General features: G+C 45.0%; 5 protein-coding genes across 5 annotated transcripts; 2 read left to right on the top strand and 3 right to left on the bottom strand.

Annotated features, from left to right (window-relative positions):
* Positions 1 to 382: 382 nt before the first annotated feature.
* Positions 383 to 1,894, top strand: AGABI2DRAFT_121368 (hypothetical protein; the record flags this gene model as incomplete). Its single annotated transcript, XM_006455373.1, has 1 exon — positions 383 to 1,894. One exon carries the CDS (start codon positions 383 to 385, stop codon positions 1,892 to 1,894), a length of 1,512 nt encoding a protein of 503 aa, XP_006455436.1.
* A 2,115-nt stretch (positions 1,895 to 4,009) lies between these two features.
* Positions 4,010 to 5,064, bottom strand: AGABI2DRAFT_145589 (hypothetical protein; the record flags this gene model as incomplete). The annotated part of the gene is made up of 3 exons (XM_006455372.1): positions 4,010 to 4,065; positions 4,143 to 4,789; positions 4,847 to 5,064. 3 exons carry the CDS (start codon positions 5,062 to 5,064, stop codon positions 4,010 to 4,012), a joined length of 921 nt encoding a protein of 306 aa, XP_006455435.1.
* A 980-nt stretch (positions 5,065 to 6,044) lies between these two features.
* Positions 6,045 to 11,239, top strand: AGABI2DRAFT_180496 (hypothetical protein; the record flags this gene model as incomplete). Its single annotated transcript, XM_006455371.1, has 6 exons — positions 6,045 to 6,070; positions 6,097 to 6,229; positions 6,275 to 6,718; positions 6,773 to 9,194; positions 9,244 to 11,042; positions 11,095 to 11,239. 6 exons carry the CDS (start codon positions 6,045 to 6,047, stop codon positions 11,134 to 11,136), a joined length of 4,866 nt encoding a protein of 1,621 aa, XP_006455434.1. The 3' UTR covers positions 11,137 to 11,239.
* A 1,721-nt stretch (positions 11,240 to 12,960) lies between these two features.
* On the bottom strand, positions 12,961 to 13,467 carry AGABI2DRAFT_121365 (hypothetical protein; the record flags this gene model as incomplete). The annotated part of the gene is made up of 1 exon (XM_006455370.1): positions 12,961 to 13,467. The coding sequence occupies one exon, from the start codon at positions 13,465 to 13,467 to the stop codon at positions 12,961 to 12,963; it is 507 nt and encodes a 168-aa protein (XP_006455433.1).
* A 3,533-nt stretch (positions 13,468 to 17,000) lies between these two features.
* Positions 17,001 to 18,110, bottom strand: AGABI2DRAFT_121363 (hypothetical protein; the record flags this gene model as incomplete). Its single annotated transcript, XM_006455369.1, has 1 exon — positions 17,001 to 18,110. The coding sequence occupies one exon, from the start codon at positions 18,108 to 18,110 to the stop codon at positions 17,001 to 17,003; it is 1,110 nt and encodes a 369-aa protein (XP_006455432.1).
* Positions 18,111 to 21,203: the final 3,093 nt, after the last annotated feature.

Below are 21,203 nucleotides of genomic sequence, written 5' to 3'. Positions count from 1 at the left end.
AACATACAATGGCACAGAAAAGGACGAAAGAGAGAGACTTATTGATAATGTACGACGTCAACGATGAGTTCGAGAGCTTCGACAGGACCAGAGCTCATTACACGCTATCACTGTGTACTTGGCAAAAACGATACAATTAGTACAAAAACCTCATTCAGTGAGGTTTTTGTAGTTGTATCGTTTTCTCTACTCGATTCCGGTTCTCCATCACAGTAAATTTGGTTCGACATCTGGCGTTCACAGGTGGGGCATACCACGTATTCACCGGGGAATTCGCAGGGTAAGTAGAGAAAGGTTATTGTGACGTGTTGATCAACATGCTCTCACTCTAACTCATACAGACTCCAAAACCTAGGCCTAACACTGTCCTCGTCATTCCAGCATGACAGACAATCTTGCGACGTCATGGTGTCCCTACTGCCTTCAAACAAAACCTGGCGCAACGTCAGCTATACTCTCGCTCGGAGATGCAATGGAGGATGCTCTCGATGCCGAGATTCAACGCACAGAAAATCTCATCTCGAGTCTAATCCTGAAAAGAACGAGACTGTACAGGAAACGGAATGAAACACGAGCTCCCATATATTCACTACCCTCAGAAATCCTCACCCTCATCTTCAAATTCGCTTGTCCGCCTCTCGACTTTCCGCGAAAATATGGCTTGGAATCGCTGGCTCCTGAAAAGGTCGCTTCTCCCCATATCCTCAACGTGTTGACCGCGGTCTCAGCTCGTTGGCACAGCCTTGTTGTGTCAACGCCATCCCTGTGGACATCATTTATCGCGGATAACCGCAACATAGAGCTCGCGAAAACCATTTTTTCCCGTGCTGGCAGGCTCCTTGTTTCTGCTAGCCTTGATTTTTCGATAGAACCAGTACCACACGAGGCCGTCCTTGCGCGAATTCTGCAAGAACATGCTTCTCAGATTCACATGCTTCACGTGTGCGATGCTTCAGCCACCTGGATGCAAGAGCACATTCCTGGATTCGTTAATCTCGAGTTCCTATGTCTTCAGTCTGATGAGAGGGAAGGGGATCCAATTTTGATCGAGAGTTCATGCACCCGCCTCGTCCTGAAGGACTGTTCACGTCGCCTTTCCCTGTCGTGGTCCAAGATCGAGGTTTTGCATCTCGAGAACACGCAAGTTGGTACCTGCCTAGAACTGCTTCAGAAATGCACTCGCTTGATAGAGTACCGGGCCAGGCGTATCTGTTCATCTACAATTATAGGAATACAGCTTCCTAGTTCCCCGTTTGTCTTACCTCGTTTGAAGCTGTTTGGATGGGAGATGTCTGTAGCAGATGACGAAGACCGTGCAATGCTACAATATATCCGTCTGCCTGCTCTACAGACCCTTGTCTGGGTTAACGAAGGCTTTCACATATATGGTGTGACATTACTTCCCCTTGTTTCTACTTTCTACGAGCACCTCCCTCCGACATTGTCTACACTGGAAATAAGAGGAGGCGCGTTTCGTTCCGAATCACAGTCGTCAACATTTTCTTACTTTTCAAACCTCTCCAACATCGAGAGCCTCACTCTCAGGGAATGCTCTAATGCCTTCGTGGATGATGTTTTTAGTAAACTAGGATTTGGAATATGCTTGGTCGAAAATCAAGAAATGCCGATCTTTCCAAAACTCAAATCAATCTATATCGAGGATTGCAATGGCGGCCTCGACCAGGCAAAGATATTACAAAATATCCGACGCAGCTGCTCACAGCCGTCGGAGTTACTTTTGGGAAGCCCATTTCGGATAGAGTTCACAAGGCAAAGGGTGATTTGGAAGCCCGAGTTTAAAGAGGAGCTGGTGAAGATGGTTGAGAAAGGGCATAGAGTGGAGCTTTGGGAGGATTCAAAGCCGGTGGACTGGTTGCCTAGGCGAGTACTATAACCATGTTTTGAACTTATTGAGTTACTCATTCTCATCTCGTCGTAGAACAGTGAAGTTATCACAAGGCGCAGTCAGGCAGATGGAATGATAATTGTGTTCGATTCATACGACCCTTCATATGATACATGACTACTCCATTCCAATCCTATTTCTTCTCCCTGATTCACTGCTTGGCTCCCTATCGTAGATCAATGCGTATCGAATGAGAAGGACGTCCCTCTATAGCCAAGTCAAACAGATATCAGCCAGAGCTAGAATGAAAGAAAGGAGAAGATACGCACTTACTTCTATGCCTGGACGTTCTACCACAGGCTCTGAATTATCCCTGTCAGCTTAACGGTGGCTTGGACGAGGCGAGCGGGCAGGCGAGGATTGAATTACATGCCGTTATTCACCGTCGATGGCACACCTACCCTTCACCAATGAGCAGTATTGGTCCAACAACAAACACAATTGACAGACTCACCGTGTTGCGAAAGACTCAAAGAAATATCAAATGCAATAAGCAAGCGAATAAGAAAGCTCACCTAGATTAGCCGTGCTATAATCAAAATCAATCAGCGAACACGTCCAAGCATTAAAAAGATAACTTACCATATGCTTTTGACAGATGATCCATTGTAACAAAGGAAAAGAAGAAAAAGAATAGGAAAGAAGTAGAGCTGGCGCACTGCCGAGTCACCCACCTGTTCATCCAGTCAGCGACAACAAGGGATTTTAAAAAAAGGACGTACAGCTACCATACGCCAGCCCCGCTACAGCAACCTCCTCGGAACTACCGTCAGAGGCGCCAAGAAAAAATCTCCCTCGGTGGTTTGTGTGGTGGTCACAGAAGCCGACATAACCGCTACTTGCTGGGTTTACGGGGTTAGCAAACTGTCAAAAGCGCATTTAATCACTAATATAGCGAGAGAAGCCGAGAGATAAACACACGCATTTGTTGATGTCGAGAAGAAAAGGTGAGACCGCCGCTCGCTGGGGGGTGGGCTGTGCCCGGGGGTATATTCGCAACTGTTGACGAAAGCATGTCAGCCAGTGTAAACTCAACGGTGATAAAGAAAAGACGTACGCATTGGCCAACACCATAAGGCGAAACCACCATTCACGAACTTCTACCCATTGACGAGCTTCTAACAACCAATTTATCAAAATTAGTCGACAACAAATATACAGTGAGGGAAGAAGACGTACTGCTCGACTGGGGAGCTCTAGTCCGATCACCGAAACCGAACATCGATCACATCGAAGCACTCGTTGGTGGGCATTACTGCGCCTTTGAGTATCCGTGGTTAGTGAGAGTTCGAAGGAGAGGAATGAAGAATCAAAACGCCGCTATTGGAAGGGCTTTTATAGGTTCGCTTTTCGCCCCTCCCCCCGGGATTTTGTCTCAAACTAGAACTAAAACCAGTCAGCCTCCGCAGAAATCTGGGACTGATGATAATGTGTTCAACGTCATAGACTACGTAGCGAGTGGATCCAGCCACGCGAGGCTTCGAGAGCGGCCCAATAGAAGTTGTCTTTCAGTTGATTACGGTGAATTGTGGGCCCAAGTTTTTTTGACTAGAGTGTTGAAACTAAGTTGAATTGCATGCAGAAAATATCAGTTAACCATGAATACGGTAGCATAGCTCCTATGACATTTGAACGACAATCAGTTTGCGCTATCAAGAGGGAGGGAGACACGTATCGGCGATTTACGACCACAACGGTAAGTATGAGAGCTCCATTGAAAGACTATGCTATACGGTCACTTGATCCAGAAATAGATGGCATCAACGGGCGGCAAAACCTCACAGAATTGCAATTTTGAAAGGTTTGAAAGCCACGGTTAAATGTGTGACGCAGCCTCCAACTCGAAATCGTTGAGGACACAATAAGTGATGTAGGCGTGAATTTTCCCGCAGGAGAACGTAATATTTGGCTGCTCTCACTTTGGGATATAGGCCGTTGGCTGTCACAAGTTTTCCGAACGCTTCTGGGAATTCTCTACACATGTCAAACGTGGCCATAGGATGAACTTTTACTAGTCATTACAGGTTCGAGGACGAGGATCGTAGAGCAGCTGGAAGCAGCAGACGCTTTTTGTATTGTGAGACTGAAGTACATCTCCTGATATTATCTAGATGTTTTCCCATCGCCAAATGTGAAAACAAGGATAGAATGCATGCCCACTAATGATATAGTATTACAACAGGACGATCATCAGATGAATCATCGGAGTCGGATTCACTGTCCGAGTCTAGCTCACAATCAAGCGATTCTGCGGCAGCCTTGATAACTTCCTTTGTATCCAATCTTCCGTGAAGGAGAGCCATAGCCATCAATACCACGTTCCGGGCACTATCAATGGCGGTCCAAAGATCGTTGTCGTAGACTCCGAGAGAACATGTATTCTCCCAAAAACCATTTAAGGTGTGTAGAATTTGAGTTACTTGTGGGCGAGAGCCCAGTGTTCCAAGGCTTATTGCCAACTGTTCCTGCTTGTTCAGCCCAGGAATCTTTGCGGGCGGTTTACTGAGGCGTATGAGGCGAGCAAAAAGGATGTTTGCTTTTTTGCGGTAGAGATATTCCAGTAGGAGAGGAAATGTTTTAGGCGAACTTGAGAAGACGAAGACAACAGGAAGAATGAATTCTCTCCCTTCAGAGACTCCTTCGGGTGTATTAATCTGGGGAGGGAAAGGAGCGAGCTTAGCGCAATGAGCAGCGACGTAGAGGGCGTGTACGGGGTACATTTGAACCGGCAGTTCGGTAAAGGATTTCTCCTTGGGGTCCGGCGGTCCATGTACTGCCAGCATATGGGATGGCCCAGGATGTAGTGCAACATCAATAATGATACGCATTTCTTTCGGAAAATTCGACTCCTTCACTTTATACTTCTGTGTAATCTGAAATGTCCTGCGTGGAACCATCAATTAGATGTAAATTGTAGGTGTCATATGGGACAGAACGCACTTAACGTCGTCTGCATGAGCCTTCTGCGTAAGAAGATCCCGAAGTTTATTGATACTGAGCAAGCCGAATCCTGGATCAATGGCCTCCATTGACTTCCTGGGTACCTCCACGTATTCGGGACGAGGCAGGTAGAGCGGCAAAGCCTCGGAGAAGCTACCGGGCATGGAAAAAGCAGAAGGGTGAAACAAGACATTCTTCATTAAGTTCTCGCCCTCCATGGCCTTGTTAATGTTATTTGATGAAGGGAGGTGTTAGAAAACTTGGGCAAGAACGGCGGGTGCTGGGGAGGAAGAATTAACGACCTGCATGGTTAAATAGAGGCGGAGAGGAGGGTCGGACAATGAAATAAAATAAAATAAGAAAGTTATAGTCGGTTCGTCAATCTGATTCACACAAATTGGGAATCTATGCGCGTCAAAAGTACGGACCCACGAGTACCATTAGAACTAAACAAGGTTTGCCTTGTCAGACTTCGGGCGGCAACCGGTTACCAATCGCCATTGATGAAAGCAAAGGCGCGTCATGGAGTTGAAGCGCAACACACCAGACTATTGTCAAGCCACATGACTCCGCAAAACAAGGGGGCTGGCAACTGGGTCCAACTAGCGAGACATCCCAATGCACGACAATGACGGAGTTACTTGTTTTTGATGAGCTCGCACGGGTGTGCACGTCGTCCTGCATGTGCCCGGGGACAAATTGATTTCCCGATGGTCCAGGAGAAGCTCGAGAAATAGTATGGTACCCGTGCTTGTGGTCGGTCCCAGTGAGTGCTGTCCCATACCGTGTATTTTCCTTGTAATCAAGTAAGTGAAATGGACGCAGGATTGTAGAGAACACGACGTAAGTCCATGCGGAAGAAAAGCCATACATTTTCGGACTATTTCGTGTTCGGCGGTTGTCCTTTGTCATTCTGTTGACTAACAAGTTTTCCCCGAAACGATTGAAACAAAGCAAAAGTTCAAGGAGGACAACAATTTCTTTCTGAGTTCTCTGATGCTGACTCTTGTTCCATTTCTGCTGCGGCAGCCTTGAAGGAATTTACCGTATCTTGTCTTCCGACGTCCGTGGCGTATGGCGAGTCGCGTGTAAGTTGGCGAATTTCATCGCGGTAGCCATCAACACCGCCTTCCGTACGATATCAATGTCGGTCAGATGCCGGTCCAAAGTCCACGATTGTCGTAGACTCCGAGAGATCATGCATCCTTCCAAGTTTCAGTTAAGGTGTGTAGAATGCAAATTGGCTGTAGTGGTGTTCCAAACCGTAGTTTCAGCTCTAGCAATTGCGGGCGGTTGTCTGAGGCAACGAGCAGCGAGCACGATGCCTCATGCAGGGTAGTTCAGTATGATTTTTTTATGTTTGACACCGCCGCCGGGACACAGGTTTGATGACGATGATGTATTTGGACATGTTTACCCGGTCGTTAGTATGTTGAATGGGGAATGATGCCAGATTTCGTTATGGAGACGTTCACAGACCAGCTCAGCCCCGACGACTCTGGCAACATGCACGCTCACGCCGACGCCGCCGCCGGGATGCACGACGATGCTGAGCCTCGCTCCGTCCTTGACGACGACTCTGATGGTGAGGACGGCGAAGACTACATGGACGACGACCGCTCCTCCTCACTTTCGATACCCAACGAATCCATCGACTTTGACCTCGTCTATTCCCTCCATAGTTTTGCAGCTACTGTCGATGGACAGGCCAACGTCGTCAAAGGAGACAGACTTTTTCTTATAGACGACAGTAATAGCTATTGGTGGCTCGTTCGTGTGCTCAAAACACAGGAAGTGGGCTATATACCTGCTGAAAACATAGAAACGCCGTTTGAGCGTCTTGCGCGACTCAACAAACATAGAAATGTCGACGTGAGTTCCTCGCGTCGTTATACTACTATAAACAAATCGCTGACGGTCGCCTAGTTGGCATCAGCCACGCAAGCTGAATTGCAGGGGGATCTTAATGCCTCTCAAGACAGACTACGACTATGCACTGGTACACAATCTCCCTCCCCTATACCCCCTCCACGTGGCAGGTCAATGTCACAATCGAGACGATTGACATTTACCGCTTCGATGTCTGTGCATCGATATGCACCAGCCATTTGGGATGAAGAAGACGAAGATGAAGAGGATGCTGAGTTTGACGTGGGTGAATTCATGATGAGTGACCCCGAACTTGCTATAGACGAAGAGGGACATCGTCGTGGAGGTCCTGGGTCTGGACCAATGGACGTAGATGATGGAATGCAATGGGAAGATTCGAAAACTGAGGATGCTCAAGCAGAGGATAAGGCCAGAATGAATGCTCAGGCCTCCCTTGGTCCAGGCATACCCGACAGTTTGCAAGCGGGCGGTCCAGGGAGGGAAGCACCCCCACACATGTCGCAACAACAGCAGGCGCAGATGATGATGCAGCAGCAACGTCAACAAGGTCAGCAAGCGATCGTGCAACAGCAGCTTCAACAACAACAACAACAGCACCAACGGGCCGCTCAGCAGCAACCACAGGACGAGCTGATGACATCGGGGTCTAAAGAGCGCCTTTCTCCTTCCGACACGCTTCGTCCTGGCTCATCTTCACCCAATTCCCGCCAGCTTGATCCTGCAAACGCACCCGATACCGTCAGCAGAAAGTCTCTTACTCCTGGAGTCGCTCGTGATGACAGTAATACTACCTTCCAAAAGGAAGACGAGCGCGCCAAGCGGCTGCGACAGGAAGAGGAAGAGGAAGCGGTGAGGAACCTAAACAAGGGCGCAAGAGACAAAGAAACTGGAACTCTACAATCTTCATTATCTCAACAGAAACTTACAAAGCAACGGAAAGTTGAAGCGTCTAAGGAAGAGGAGGACTCGGGCGGAAGGAAGAAGAGGGGAGTGTTTAGTGGACTGTTCGGTGGAAGGAGGAAGGATAAGTCAAAGGAGAAAAATGCCTCTGTTACGTCCTTCGACAGCGCCGATACTCGAGTTTCCGAAGAATCAGCCAAATCAAGCCGGCCATCGCATGCCAGTTCGACAGAAGGCGTTCTTTCACCCACCACGAATCTCGCGTTGCAGCAGCAACAGCAACAGGCCATCGCGACGCGTAGTATCGACATCAAAGCCATTAACCCAACATCAGAACGCATTCCTCAAGTCTCTCTACACGCTTCCCAACTTCGTCAGCATGATCAACAACAGCAAGCGCTTTATCAACAATATCTCAAATCTTCACCCTCTTCCCCACCCGAGCCCAACCTCTCATATGGGCTACAAACTCATTCTACAGTTCTCGGAGCTAATGCCCCTGGTGGTGTCGGTGCCAATAGCGGTTTAGGACCACCTGCACCTCGTCAGCGTCCCGGATCACTTATTCTCACTTCAACATCTCTCGATGGTGCATTCCCAGGAGTACAACAAGAACTTTCCGTTATTCGTATCTTTGCCGGCAAACATTTACAAACTGACGCGACATTTAAAACTGCGTTACTCAATTCTTCGACTGTCGCTTCCGATCTTGTTCGTCAAGCGATTCAACGTTTTAGGTTACCCGGTGGTGAAGTTTCAAGCGACTATTATCTCACAGTGAAACAAGTTGAGGGTGGATCTTCAACTGTCTTGCATGATCATGAGAACCCTTTGGTGGTGTTCGAAACTCTCGTCAATGAAGCTATGGAGATGCCTAAAGTGAAGAGGAGTAGTATGGGAAGTATCAGTTCTATTTCGAGTAATCTTTCGATGCATCCTGCTATCAAGAAATTGCCGATGAATGATTTCACGGATGATTCGGCTGTCAAGTTTTACTTGAATCGGAAGGGTGAGGAAGGGGGAGTGGAGGAGAGTTTGTTGGGACATGACGCAGGAGGCGGGGTTGTTGAGGACTCTTATGGTTCTAGTTCCGGTGGTGAAGGTGAGAGTGGCGATGCTGGTGTTGCGATATTGGGAGACACGATTGTTCGGAGTCCGAAGAGTCAGCTCTTATCAGTATCAGCGGCCACTTCATCTGTATCCTCCGAACGATTCACGTCCCCTTCGATTCGATTCCCACTCCAACTCGTCATCTATCGCGAAGATCTCCCAGATGATATGGTTTTCCATCCCACAACCGAAGCCATCGTTTTCAAGGATCATCTAAGAGATTCTGACCTATCCACTCAAGGCGGCGGGGTCAATCCTATGGCTAGGAAGAAAGTCTTCATGTTTCCGAGAAACGTGACTGTGGCGGAGGTGATTGAGATGGGATTGGATAGGTTTGGAATTTTGGAGGGTGTGGTGGATGGGGGAGATGAAGTAGAGGATAAATCGGTCAAGAGGAGGAGTTCCCCGAGGGTCAGATACGGATTATGGGTCGGTGCAAACGGACATGGTATGTTTCTAAAAACTCCTGCTTTTACATAATCTTATAACCGTTTCAGACCGAGAATTGACACCATCCAGTAAAGTTGTTGATGCTTTCCCTCGCCCACCAACATTCAAGTCCCCAACCTCAAACGGAAATAATAAACGCCGATCTGTGGATTCAGTGCAATTGTTAGGAAGTATGGATGACGTTCAACCTGAAGACCCTGTATTCCGTCTTCGTCGAGCGACCTCGTATAGAAATTCGACGTCGAGGCATAGAATGTCGGCGCCTCTTGATGAGATTGCGTTGCAGAGACTACATAGGGAGAGTAGTTCAAGTGGGACTTCGCAAACGTCAACGGATCAAACGCATACGCCACATATGTATCCTCAGCATCACCAACGTCAGATTTCCCTGCAGCAATTGACGCAACAACCGGTAGTTCAGGCGACTCAGGACATCGGGAGTGAAGAGGACGACCACGATCATGAGGTTGGACTCAAAAAGCAACGTTCTGCACAGGAAATCATAGCTGCTCAACGTGCGGCGTCGCGTGCTAATCAGAAGGCTATACTTTCTGCTCAACCAAACCTATTACGCGGAACGGATATCCTATTACCGGATAACGCTCTCCTTCGAAGTTCGAGATACGACTCTACGGAGAAGATGAGATACTCTTATGTCGAGCCTGATGGCGAGACGACGTATGATATCAGCGATATCGTTGAGGCGGAATGGAGAGATGGTGACGGTTCTTCTGGACAATCGAGTGGTAGTGGTGACGATGATCTGTTGGCTAGGGTTGTTGGTAATGCCGATTTGGCGGGGGCAGGAGGACCAGGAAAGAATCAACCTAGGTTAGGAGCCAATCTGGTCAGAGTGTTGAGTAAAATTAGGGATGGGAAGGCTGGGAGAGGTGGTGATGATGATTCAAAGGAGACGGTGGCGGCGGTTTCCCAAGCGGCTCAAGATTTGAAGGGCGATGATAAGCATCATGATGAAATCCACCATGAAGAACGTGATAGTATCGTTGATGATACTGTGGTAGTTGGTGGACTAGCTGCGCTGGGTGTTGGTGGTATGAAAGATCTCAAACGTGACAGCTCCGTACCTTCGGTATCGGAATATTCGGTTGATGACAGCTTGGGACAGTCAAGATCGACTACGCCTGGTTCTGCTGGCTTTGTTTCTCGTATGCCCGGCCCTATGCACGGTGGTTCCCCATCGGGAGGAACATTCGCTTCAATTCGTTCACAACAACATTCCAGCTCAAGGTCTGTTTCATCTGTTGCAAGCAGTTTCGATGAAAGGGCTGTGGATCGATCCTCACCGATATCACCGAGGTCCAACACGACGACGCCTACAGGAAGACCGGTGGTCGAAAAAAGAAGACAACCGTCTTTGGCTAGTGTCATGTCGGATACTACGACCATGTCAACCTCGGGTTTTGTCACACCTCCAATGTATCCTTATACTCCTCCGCCTCTGTCGCGGCAACTTCAGGATAGTCCGAAGAGTTTTGCCAGTGTCAGTACGGCGATGAGTGCAGGTGGTAGCGGTAGCATAATGGGCAGTGGAAGTCCGGCTATGGGGAAGAAGAAGAAAGGAGGACAACGTCAACCTATTTTGCCGAAGGATGATTTTGGGATATCGCACATGATGACGATCATTGAATATAAGGCTGCTCAGCTTAGGAAGGAGAAAGCGTTAGAAAAACAGCTAGCTCATCAAAATCAAGGCCAAATGAAAACAGCGGATGGTGACATGGTGGATGAGAGATTGTTTGGAAAACGTGTGGATTTGGATTCGTTCCATCCAGAGATAAAAAGTATTTACGAGAGTGGGTTCAAGAAGTTGGAGGAGATGGATAAGGTGAGTTCCATGTTTTTCTCAAATTGAGAGGCTGACATGGCTGATGTTTTAGGTGCTTGATAGTTATGTGAAACCATCGATTAGTGCATTCTAGTGACTGCTTTGCCCCTTGACAGTACAGTGACTACCGTAGTTGTCGTCCTTTGTTCTCTTTGTTTGCTATACCCATCATGACATGTCTATAGACTAGCTCTCGCTGTTCTTGTATTTTTTCCCCTCTTACATCACTCATTTCCTTTTCTTCATCCCGATTTAATCTTTTAGTACTGTCTTGATCCTTATTTGTTATCTAGCTTGAAAATATATTCACTGGTCATCTGATAAACAGCTTATTGTATTGGCCCATTTTACTTTGCATCAAGTGAAATCCAAAGGAATTGGCCTATTTGTGGAAGATGGCTTGTCAAAGCAAAGGAGAGCAGATGACTCAGGTAGCTGATTGACGTATGCTGTACATAACACATATGGCCCACTGTCCTATTTGGGCATCTTGCATAATATATATATATGTTCTGTAGTAGAATTTTACTGACTATGGCATTATTTGGGGAGTAGAAATTCTACTCAATATAGTATTGTTTGGGGAGTAGAATTCTACTGACTATTGTCAGAACTTTAGCCTAGTAACACAGTGTCACAGTGTCACACTAGATCTCGTTATTAAACTTTCCTCTGCTGCTTCAGTTTAACGGAGGCTAAACTATCGGCATACTGACCATGGCGAAAGTATCAGACTTACCGCCTGAGCTATACAATCTGATTCTAACTTTTTTACCACCAGATCATGCTCGGCAAGTACATTGGAAAAGACGAGCGGCTCACAACTCCTATATTTGAATAACACACATATTTACGGTAATGTTTGCATAATGTTTGCATAATACATGTATACTATTCAAATATAAAGGTCATGGCTAGGATAGAATGGGCACCACACCTGAAGGATGGAGTTTGATGGATTGTAGGTGTACATAGGGATCACCAGGGGTATGGCCTACCCCGGGGGTATCACAGAAGGGTTGGAGGGGGGTCAGGGTATGGGTCAGACACCGGGAACCCTTCTGAGACCCCCCAAACCCTTCACAACCCTTTGGGAATGTAGCTATCACAGCTACCAAGTTTGAAACATACTGTACCATTTTGACATTATGTTCACTGTCAATTATAATATGAAAGTCTTTTTCGTCACCCTTGAGGGAAGCTCCATCCCTTCCCTATAAAAAATCCGAAGATTGGCAAGCCTGGAGTGAGCAATGCCCAACAGTTGTAAAACGTGTACCATTCATGTTTTACAATTGTGTGGCTGTGCCACATCAGCATGGCTTCAAACTTCCCTTTTTGGATATGAAATAGTTACAGTAATGTGAAATAAGAAAAAAAAGATACAAGACAATTACTACAATGATGTCCAATCACTCGAGCAAATGAAAGTCGACTGTTGTTACAACCTTACAGCAAATACTCAGGTTGCAACGAGGGCAAAGACTTGAGGGCAAATAAGGGAAAAGCAAGTTGGTAAAGCGTAGGGAAATACACAGAGTATCTACGCTTACTTATACTAAGACTATCTACCCGAGGTAACTAACTATAGAACGGGCTGAGTAACCATGACCGAGGTAGATGAGTAATCAGTGAGAATGAAAGTATAAACTAGGAAGGAGGATGATCAATCATGGGAATAGAAGATTGATCATGAGAACAAAAAGATATAACAAGTAACATGAAGGATTAATCAAGGGAACAATAAGAATGATCATGAGAAGGAAAAGATAAACAAGGTAACGTCAAAGAGAAAGTGACATGGGACTGAATGATGGGAGAAGCGTAGGTGGAGAAGAGTATATCCAGGGATATGGAAATGAGTAAGCATGATGACGTCCCTCCTATAGGTTGGTAAATTCATAACATTACCCCCTGTTCAGATTTCGTGTCCACACGAAATAAGATAGACTTGACGAGGATAAGAACGGTCAATCATTTCATCGTCAACGATTCGAGTACAGTGAACTCCACAAGTTCGTTCGACAACTCTGTAGCCCATTTTTCCAAGATAAAGTTTGGAAAGAGTTTTGACGTGTGGAAACTCCCATTTGTGTGCAATTGATAAGATGTCGACCCAGTCGAGGTTGGAAAAGAAAGAGTAATCGCCATATCGCGTATTATAGAATACACGGAGAAATTTTCGAAAATCATGAGAGTCTACATCTTGGATGATGTAGGGATCGTTCGCTGTATAGTGTTTGGATAACGGATGGTGAGGTTTGTTGTGGCCGGTGAGTTTTTGTTGCCAATAGATAGATTTGCGAGTGAAGAAGTAGGAATGGATGTGGAATTTGGCTCCGTCGTCGGTCATGAATACAATGTCGGCTCCACGGATAAAGATGTCTTTTGAAACTGGTGTAAAAGATTCGGTAATGGCTTGCATATTGTGGTCGATGAGGGGATGAAAGAGTTGAAGCCTTTTTGGTTGATTTTATAACTGTCCATTCGGAAGTTTTGCTCTATATTCGGAGAGTGCTTCTTCTGCATTTTCTAGGGATGAGCGTGGTATCCAAGAGTCGTCTTCGTTTCCATATCCTTTCCAGTGAACTAAAAATTGTATTCCTCGGCCTTTTCGTCTGTGTCCTCGGATTTCTTCAACTTCATATTCTTCTTCTTCATTGATAATGTCAGGTGGAGGTGGAGTGGGTTTCTTCTGACTGTCAAACTCTGGGTCTCGGACTTTCGTTAGGAGCGATGTATGGAAGACGTCGTGTATCGCCCAGGTATCAGGTAACTTCAGTTTGTAAGATCGATCGCCAATTTGTTTCAAGATCTCGAAAGGTCCATATCGTTTGTGGTCTAGTTTCCGAGTCGGACGATTGGAATGAATGTTCGTCGTTTCTAACCAAACTTTATCTCCTTCGGCAAAGGGTTCCTTGTGGTGTTTGTTGTTTCCTCTTTCTCTCATCATCTCATTGTTTGCTTCCATCGCAGCTTTAGCTTCTTCTCGCACGTTCTCTAATTCTTCGATCAAGGAGGTGGCGGTGGGGTTTGTCGTTTCAACCGTGATATTACCTTTCCATGGGTGAAGTCCGTAATTCAGGAAGAATGGGGTTTGTCCGGTGGCAGCGTGGGTTTTGTCATTGTAATGGAATTCCGCCATGGGAAGCCATCTCGTCCAATCGTCTTGTCGATAGTTGATGAATGCTCGAAGGTAGGTTTCAATTTCCTGGTTCATCCACTCTGTTTGACCGTCTGTCTGTGGGTGATAGGCCGTAGAAAGGTTCCGTTCGATGCCTAGGGCTTTGCATAGGGATTCCATAAATTTCGATGCAAACTGTGGTCCTCTGTCGCTAATAATCCGTTTCGGAATTCCATGATGTCGCCAGACTTCTTCCTTATAGATTTCCGCAAGATCCATGGACGTGAGTGACGTGGTAGTGGGAACGAGGTGGATCATTTTGGAGAATCTGTCAACGTCAACAATAATAGCATCCTTCTCCTTTGACTTCGGTAGTGGTCCAATCATGTCTATAGATATTTCTTCCCAAGGTTTGTCGGGGATGGATAATGGATTAAGCGGGATGTGATCGGGTCGTCGAATGGTTTTGTTCTTCTGGCACATGTCGCATCCTCTGACATATCTTCTGATATCCGTTTTGATCGTGGGCCACCAAAAGGTCCGTTTAACTGATTCTAGCATTCGGTACGTTCCAGGATGTCCGGCATCGGGGGAATTATGATGATCGTGAAGAATGAAATCTCTGATCTCCTGATTATCCGGAACATAGATCTTTCCTTGTCGGTAAATGATTCCATTGTCCTCCCATACTTTTTCTGGCTGCTTCTTCATCTCTTCTATTACTCTGGTTTCTCGTCTTTCACATTTCCTAATCTTCTCAAGTAGGGTTTCATCGGCTATGATTTCGAATCTTCGATTGTGGAGTAAGGTGACGTCATAGATGGGAATGGATTCTTCAAGTCTTCGGATGAACATTTTCTCCTTGAACATTTCTACTCCTCGGTTGTCGTTAGATGTGTCAGGTCTGATTAGTCTCGACAGGATGTCTGCTTTGGTGTTTGTCTTCCCAGGAATATGTCGTAGAAGGAAATCGTATTCCTGTAGCATGAGGTACCATCTTGCTTGTCGAGCGTTGAGCTTTTGAGGTTCTCGGAAATATTTGAGGTTCTCGTGATCTGTCCATATCTCAAATTGCTCTTTTGCGTCCAATAGGTAGTGTCGCCATAATTTCAAAGCTTTTATGATAGCTAGTAGTTCCTTGTCATAGATCTCGTAGTTCCGTTCGGCTTCAGATAATGTTTTCGACATGAAGGCGACTGGGTGCCATTTGTCTTCCTGTTCCTGTGATAGTACTGCTCCTGTTCCATAGTTTGATGCGTCTACTTCAACTCTGAATTGTCCTTTGTCCTTGGGTAACGCTAAGACCGGTTCGCTGGCGATAGCTTGCTTGATTTGTTCGAAAGCTAGTTGTTGTTCATCGTTCCAATACCATTTCTCCCCCTTCTTAGACTTCAGCTCGTTTAGTGGTTGCGCGATGGTGCTGAAATTTTTGATAAATCGTCGATAGAAGTTGGCAAAACCTAAAAAGCTTTCGACTTGTTTGACCGTGGTAGGAACCGCCCAATTTCGTATTGCCTTGACCTTTTCTTCTTCCATTGTTGCCTTTCCATTCCCAATAACCGTTCCTAATACCGTTGTTGATGGGACATTGAACTCGCATTTCGTCCGTTTGAATGATAAATTGTGCTTCTCCGCGATTTTGAGAAAACATAAAGTCCGTGCTTCCAATTCTTCATCGTCCTTTGCTGGAATGATGAAATCGTCCATGTAGTTGGCTAAAGATCCGTCTTGTATCATTTCTCGAAAGATTGTCGCCATCATACGTGAGAAGGTGGCGGGGGAATTACTCATTCCAAAGAACATGACCGTTGGTTCAAATAATCCGCGATTCGTCAAGAATGCTGCTTTCCATTCATCTCCTTCTCGTATCCGAACGTTGTTATACCCCCAGATAATGTCCAATTTGTTGAAAACCTTGGCGTCTTTGAGTTGATCTAATACTTCACTGATGAGGGGTAGTGGCGTCTTGTCCTTGATCATGATTTCGTTCAGTTTCCTATAATCCTGACATAATCGTAGTGAACCGTCTTTCTTGGGAACGAAAAAGCATGGTGCTGCATAGGGTGATTTCGATGGTCGGATTCGATTGGTAGCCAGATTTTCATCCAAGAATTTGTCCAGTTCTTCTCTCTCCAGTGGTGTCATGCTATAAACCTTTGATGATATCTCCGTTGGTGCGTTTTCCATGAAGTTGATTTCGTGATCCCATTCCGTTCGTTCAGGCAGTTTGTCGAAGTTCTTTCTGTTGAAAAGATGGGCGAAGGGTTTCATGTATGATGGTAAGTCCTCAGGGTTCGTTGGATCCGGTTCTTTTTCCTCAGTGTCTTCGTTTGACTGTAATCGTCGTATACGTGGTTCGAAAGAGATGTCGGTGTGGGGAAAAGAACATGATGTGGGGCACCGGTTGAATTTGATCATTCCTTGTTTCCAATTGATTTTGGGGTTGTGGTTCGTTAACCAATCATGACCTAGAAAGAGGTCGGATGATTGTAATGGAGTGACGACCGCGTTCAGTTGTTCGTTATGACCGTTGATGTTTAGATCTATCTTCGCGAATTTGGTGATATCCTTCTTTCCTGCTATCGTTCCATCTGAGTTCCTGCATGTGATTGGCCGTTCCAATTTCTTCGTCGGGATCTTCTTCTTCTTTACTAATCCTTCGTCGATACATGTGTGTGTGCATCCCGAGTCGACCATGGCTGAGACTTTGAGTTTCTTTCCGTTTGTTGTAGTGAGGAGGGGTTTTACTTCCAGTTCTTGCACTCCTAGACATTTTTGAGGAACAACATATCAATTGTTCATTTGTCTAGGTACATTGGTTTGCGAGGTCGTGCCTACTCGGAACCATCGGAAAAACCCTGCTCGTTTTTGGAGTCGTCTTCATCGTCAGAATCCTCGTTCATCGCTCTAATCCTTCCACTCCTGTTGCTTCGGCAATTCTTCGCAATGTGTCCAAATTTCCCACAACTGAAACACTTGAAGCTCTTCTTCTCTCCAAAATTCTTCTTCTTCTCTTTGCAGTCCTTCCCGATGTGTCCGAACTTTCCGCATTTGTGACATTTGGGTTTCCCATCCTTGTCCCATTCGAATTTCTTCCATCCTATCTCCATCAGTTGTCCACTTCCTCCGTAAGTGATTCCAGTTTCGGTCCTCTGATCAATCCTTTTCATCGTCTCTAGTCCTGACCCAACTTGTAAAATTGCGTTATTCCAGTCTTCTCTCGACTCCGGAATGTCTTTCCTTGGGTATCCTAAAATCGTCTTGATAATATCGTGACGGGTGTGACGTCTAAGGAGGAATATGGCGTGTTGGTCGTCGATTTTGGATTTGTACATGAGAGCTGTGAATTCGACTAGGAAGTCCATGGTGTTCCTGTTTCCTTGTTTGAGGGATTCAATCCTTTCCTCTGCTAAATCCTTCTCGTTTCCTTTTCCGAATGAAGTCTTGATTTCTTCTTCAAAACTATCCCATGTGTATGTGATGCTGCTGGCGAGTTTCTCTGTCCAAACTTCGGCGAAATAGCTGGGAATAGGTCCTTTCAATCGTACGATGGTAGTGATGATTTTCTGGTCGGTGTCCGTGACTTTGTTGTACTTGAGGAAAAGTGTCATGTTCATCCACCATTCTGCAAACTGCTCTCTATTCCCCCCAAAATCCTTCGGGTTCGGGATAAGTGACTTGAGTGCATCTGTCTGTGCACTAACGGTTACGGCGGCGTTGTTGCTCATGTTGTCGTTGTCTCGGGTGTTCTGATCGTTTGTGTCGATGGTGTTCTCGTTCTCTGACTCTGTGTCGATGGGGTTCCTAGTGTCTCTGTAACTCCTAAAGTCAACTGGTTGTCGTTTCTTCTGGTTCTTCCTGTTCTGGTTTCTCCTAGTAGATCTGGCTACTCGTTTGTAGTGTTCTTCGTCTAGACTGTCGTAGTCGTTTATCTCTGTGCTCATACACTACTTCTCTGGTGCCCGTGTGGCTAAAATTCGTCTGATGCCCGTATGGCTAAAAAAATTCGGTTCTACAGCAAGCGTAAGCTGCACAGTACCCTTCCAAGGTACTTACTAGTTGCAAGGTGAGCTAGGGACGCTTTACCAAATGTTACGACCTTAAAGCGAATGCTCAGGTTGCAGCGAAGGCAAAGACTTGAGGGCGAGTAAGGGGAAAAGTAAGTTGGTAAAGCGTAGGGAAATACACAGAGTATCTACGCTTACTTATACTAAGACTATCTACCCGAGGTAACTAACTATAGAACGGGCTGAGTAACCATGACCGAGGTAGATGAGTAATCAGTGAGAATGAAAGTATAAACTAGGAAGGAGGATGATCAATCATGGGAATAGAAGATTGATCATGAGAACAAAAAGATATAACAAGTAACATGAAGGATTAATCAAGGGAACAATAAGAATGATCATGAGAAGGAAAAGATAAACAAGGTAACGTCAAAGAGAAAGTGACATGGGACTGAATGATGGGAGAAGCGTAGGTGGAGAAGAGTATATCCAGGGATATGGAAATGAGTAAGCATGATGACGTCCCTCCTATAGGTTGGTAAATTCATAACAATTACGTGGATAGAAATACTCAGAGTTCTAAAGTGTAACAAAGGAGACCTCTTCAATGAATCGAGAAGAGTAACTCAAATGCGCCGTTATAGTACTAAGAGCTTGAGAGTGGTTTATAGAGCTTAGCAATTAAGTCTGACGGTTCAAGCATATAGTTAGACTAAGACTTTGTATTCAAGTCTCCACCTAACCAAGTAGAAACATTGTTTCTACATGGTGAAGTTGAGCGACTTATATACTTTACAAGTAGTCTATATATATAACTATGATCAACTTATTAAGGTACCGAGACTCGACTCGGGAACGGCTCAGGAACGATAAAGAAGTTTTTTGTAATACTAAAATAGAAAGAAGAACTTCTTTGGAACAAACGATCATTAATTATAGAAAGCTAAATATGTAAAGTAGTCTGGATCATTAAAGCGGATCAATAGGAGATACAAAACAATCACAATCAGAGAGGCGAAATATAAGTACAGTAAAAGGTAAACATAATTGTAATTACAAATGAAGTAATTACCATGAGAAATATAACCGTATATGTTGTTAGGGCGACTGTGACTGAGATGTCACAGGTCACACCTGAACTTAAGAACTAAGAGTAGAGTGGCAAAAGTTGTATTAGGCGTGAACCTAAGAGAACTCGACAGAGTCTTCTACAAGTTTCTACCTACTTTATATACCTAGACTACGGCGCACAGACCAACTACCCTAGGTAACTATTTATATACTGACATGAGAAAAGAAGCATGTATGAGAAAGTAAACTAATTATACATTTGACATGCGAAAAGAAGAGTGGAGTAAGAAGTAAGTAAACACAAGTACATTGATCATAAAAACGTCAACAACACCAAACAAACCATAAAAGTGTCCACAAGTACAAACAACTCTCAAACCGGTAATTCATTCACACAAACTAACGCCTCCCGAAGTAATTCCCAATCATCGCATCACATGGGCATAGTACAAAGAATCCGGCTATTGCCCAGTGTCGCGGTCCCCAGTATCCCCATCTCTGTATTACCCACGCCTTCTGTTCCTCATAGTCCCACATTGCTAAGGTTACTCTCCCACACCGCCTGCACCGATGATCTGATAGGTTCCAACCTACCGGCCTGTCCTCTCTTCCTATAGCCGCCGCCGCCCTTCTCCACTGTACTTGCTCCGCATGGTTCGGAGGTAGGAAAGAAAAGATAAGATCAATTAGTTCAATGGGTAAGTCTGTAGCTTGCGCCATTTTAGCAGTATGCCGATAGTTTAGCCTCCGTCGAACTGTAGCAGCAGAGGGAAATTATTATGTAATAAAATATGTGACAGATGTGACAGTGTGACGCCGTGACATTCTGACAAGGTTCTAACATATGTCATGGTTCATAACAACAGGTAACATGAAAGAAAACATGTTCCCATACTGTGGAGATCATAACACCGCTGCACTGTCAGAATCCCTTAAGGTAAAGACTCTGTTCCATTATTTCAATCTGTACTATCGCGCAATCATTGCACTATCGTCTTTCATGTTTCTGTATCCGTATTCTATTCTGTATGGTACTTCAGTCTGGAAATCAACTTAGATTGTTCCTCACTATCCTCAGCTTGATCTTGCTCTTGCTCTCAAATGATTCCACATTCTGTGGGTTGCTCATCTCTATCTCTAAATTGGCTATCAACTTAGTTGGAAAACATAGTGCACCGTTCTCGTGCCACTAAGGCCAAAGCCGTTTGCTCACTAAGTCCTTTCCAGCTTAGCAATCCCTTTCCAGTCATAGTCTTAACATCGACACAATGGGGGACAGCCTTGTTGCATTCAAAGGAGAGGGAGGACGAGTACACTGCTTTCATCAGCAAAATGTCATTTTTCTTAATTCTACTTGGAGTTACTTAATGACAGGTTAAGACTATAAAGAAGTTTCAGGAGTCCAAGAACACCCTTGTTACTTAAATGGTTCTTAGAAATATAGCTCAAAGATAAGAATAAGAAAACAAAGAACCATAAAAAATTATAAATAGCTGACCTTGTCAACAAATAAATTCATGTTTATCTCAAGGGAAAACAAGGAGAAAACCAAGGATCAAAGGATGTTTAGAAGAACTAGAATCTTTCAACAGAAGCTTAAAGTTAAATCAAGATCATCAACTTTTTCGAGTGTAAACAATTTTATGTTTCACTATAAGACATGTTTAGAGAGACATTATGTTGTATGCTCTGTTCTGCTGCCTGTAAAATTCCGGAAAAATCACGACAAATCTTAGAATATTAAGAAAACATAAGTTTATATATATGTTTTTGTCGAAAACATACCCGTTATGGAGATATCAAGATTCCATCATAGGGGGGTCATTGTCAACTGCAGATAGACTCGTCGTAGAGCCTGCTCTACTACCCGGAAAATTCTGGAAAAATCACGACAAATCATAAAATATTAAAAGAACATAAGTTTATATGTATGTTTTAGTCGGAAAACATACCAGTTTT

This window comes from Agaricus bisporus (genome assembly GCF_000300575.1).
Source record: "Agaricus bisporus var. bisporus H97 unplaced genomic scaffold AGABI2scaffold_10, whole genome shotgun sequence".
NCBI classification, from domain to species: Eukaryota; Fungi; Basidiomycota; class Agaricomycetes; order Agaricales; family Agaricaceae; genus Agaricus; species Agaricus bisporus.
Note: the sequence above shows the minus strand (reverse complement) of the source record. Positions and strands in the feature narration are given on the sequence as shown.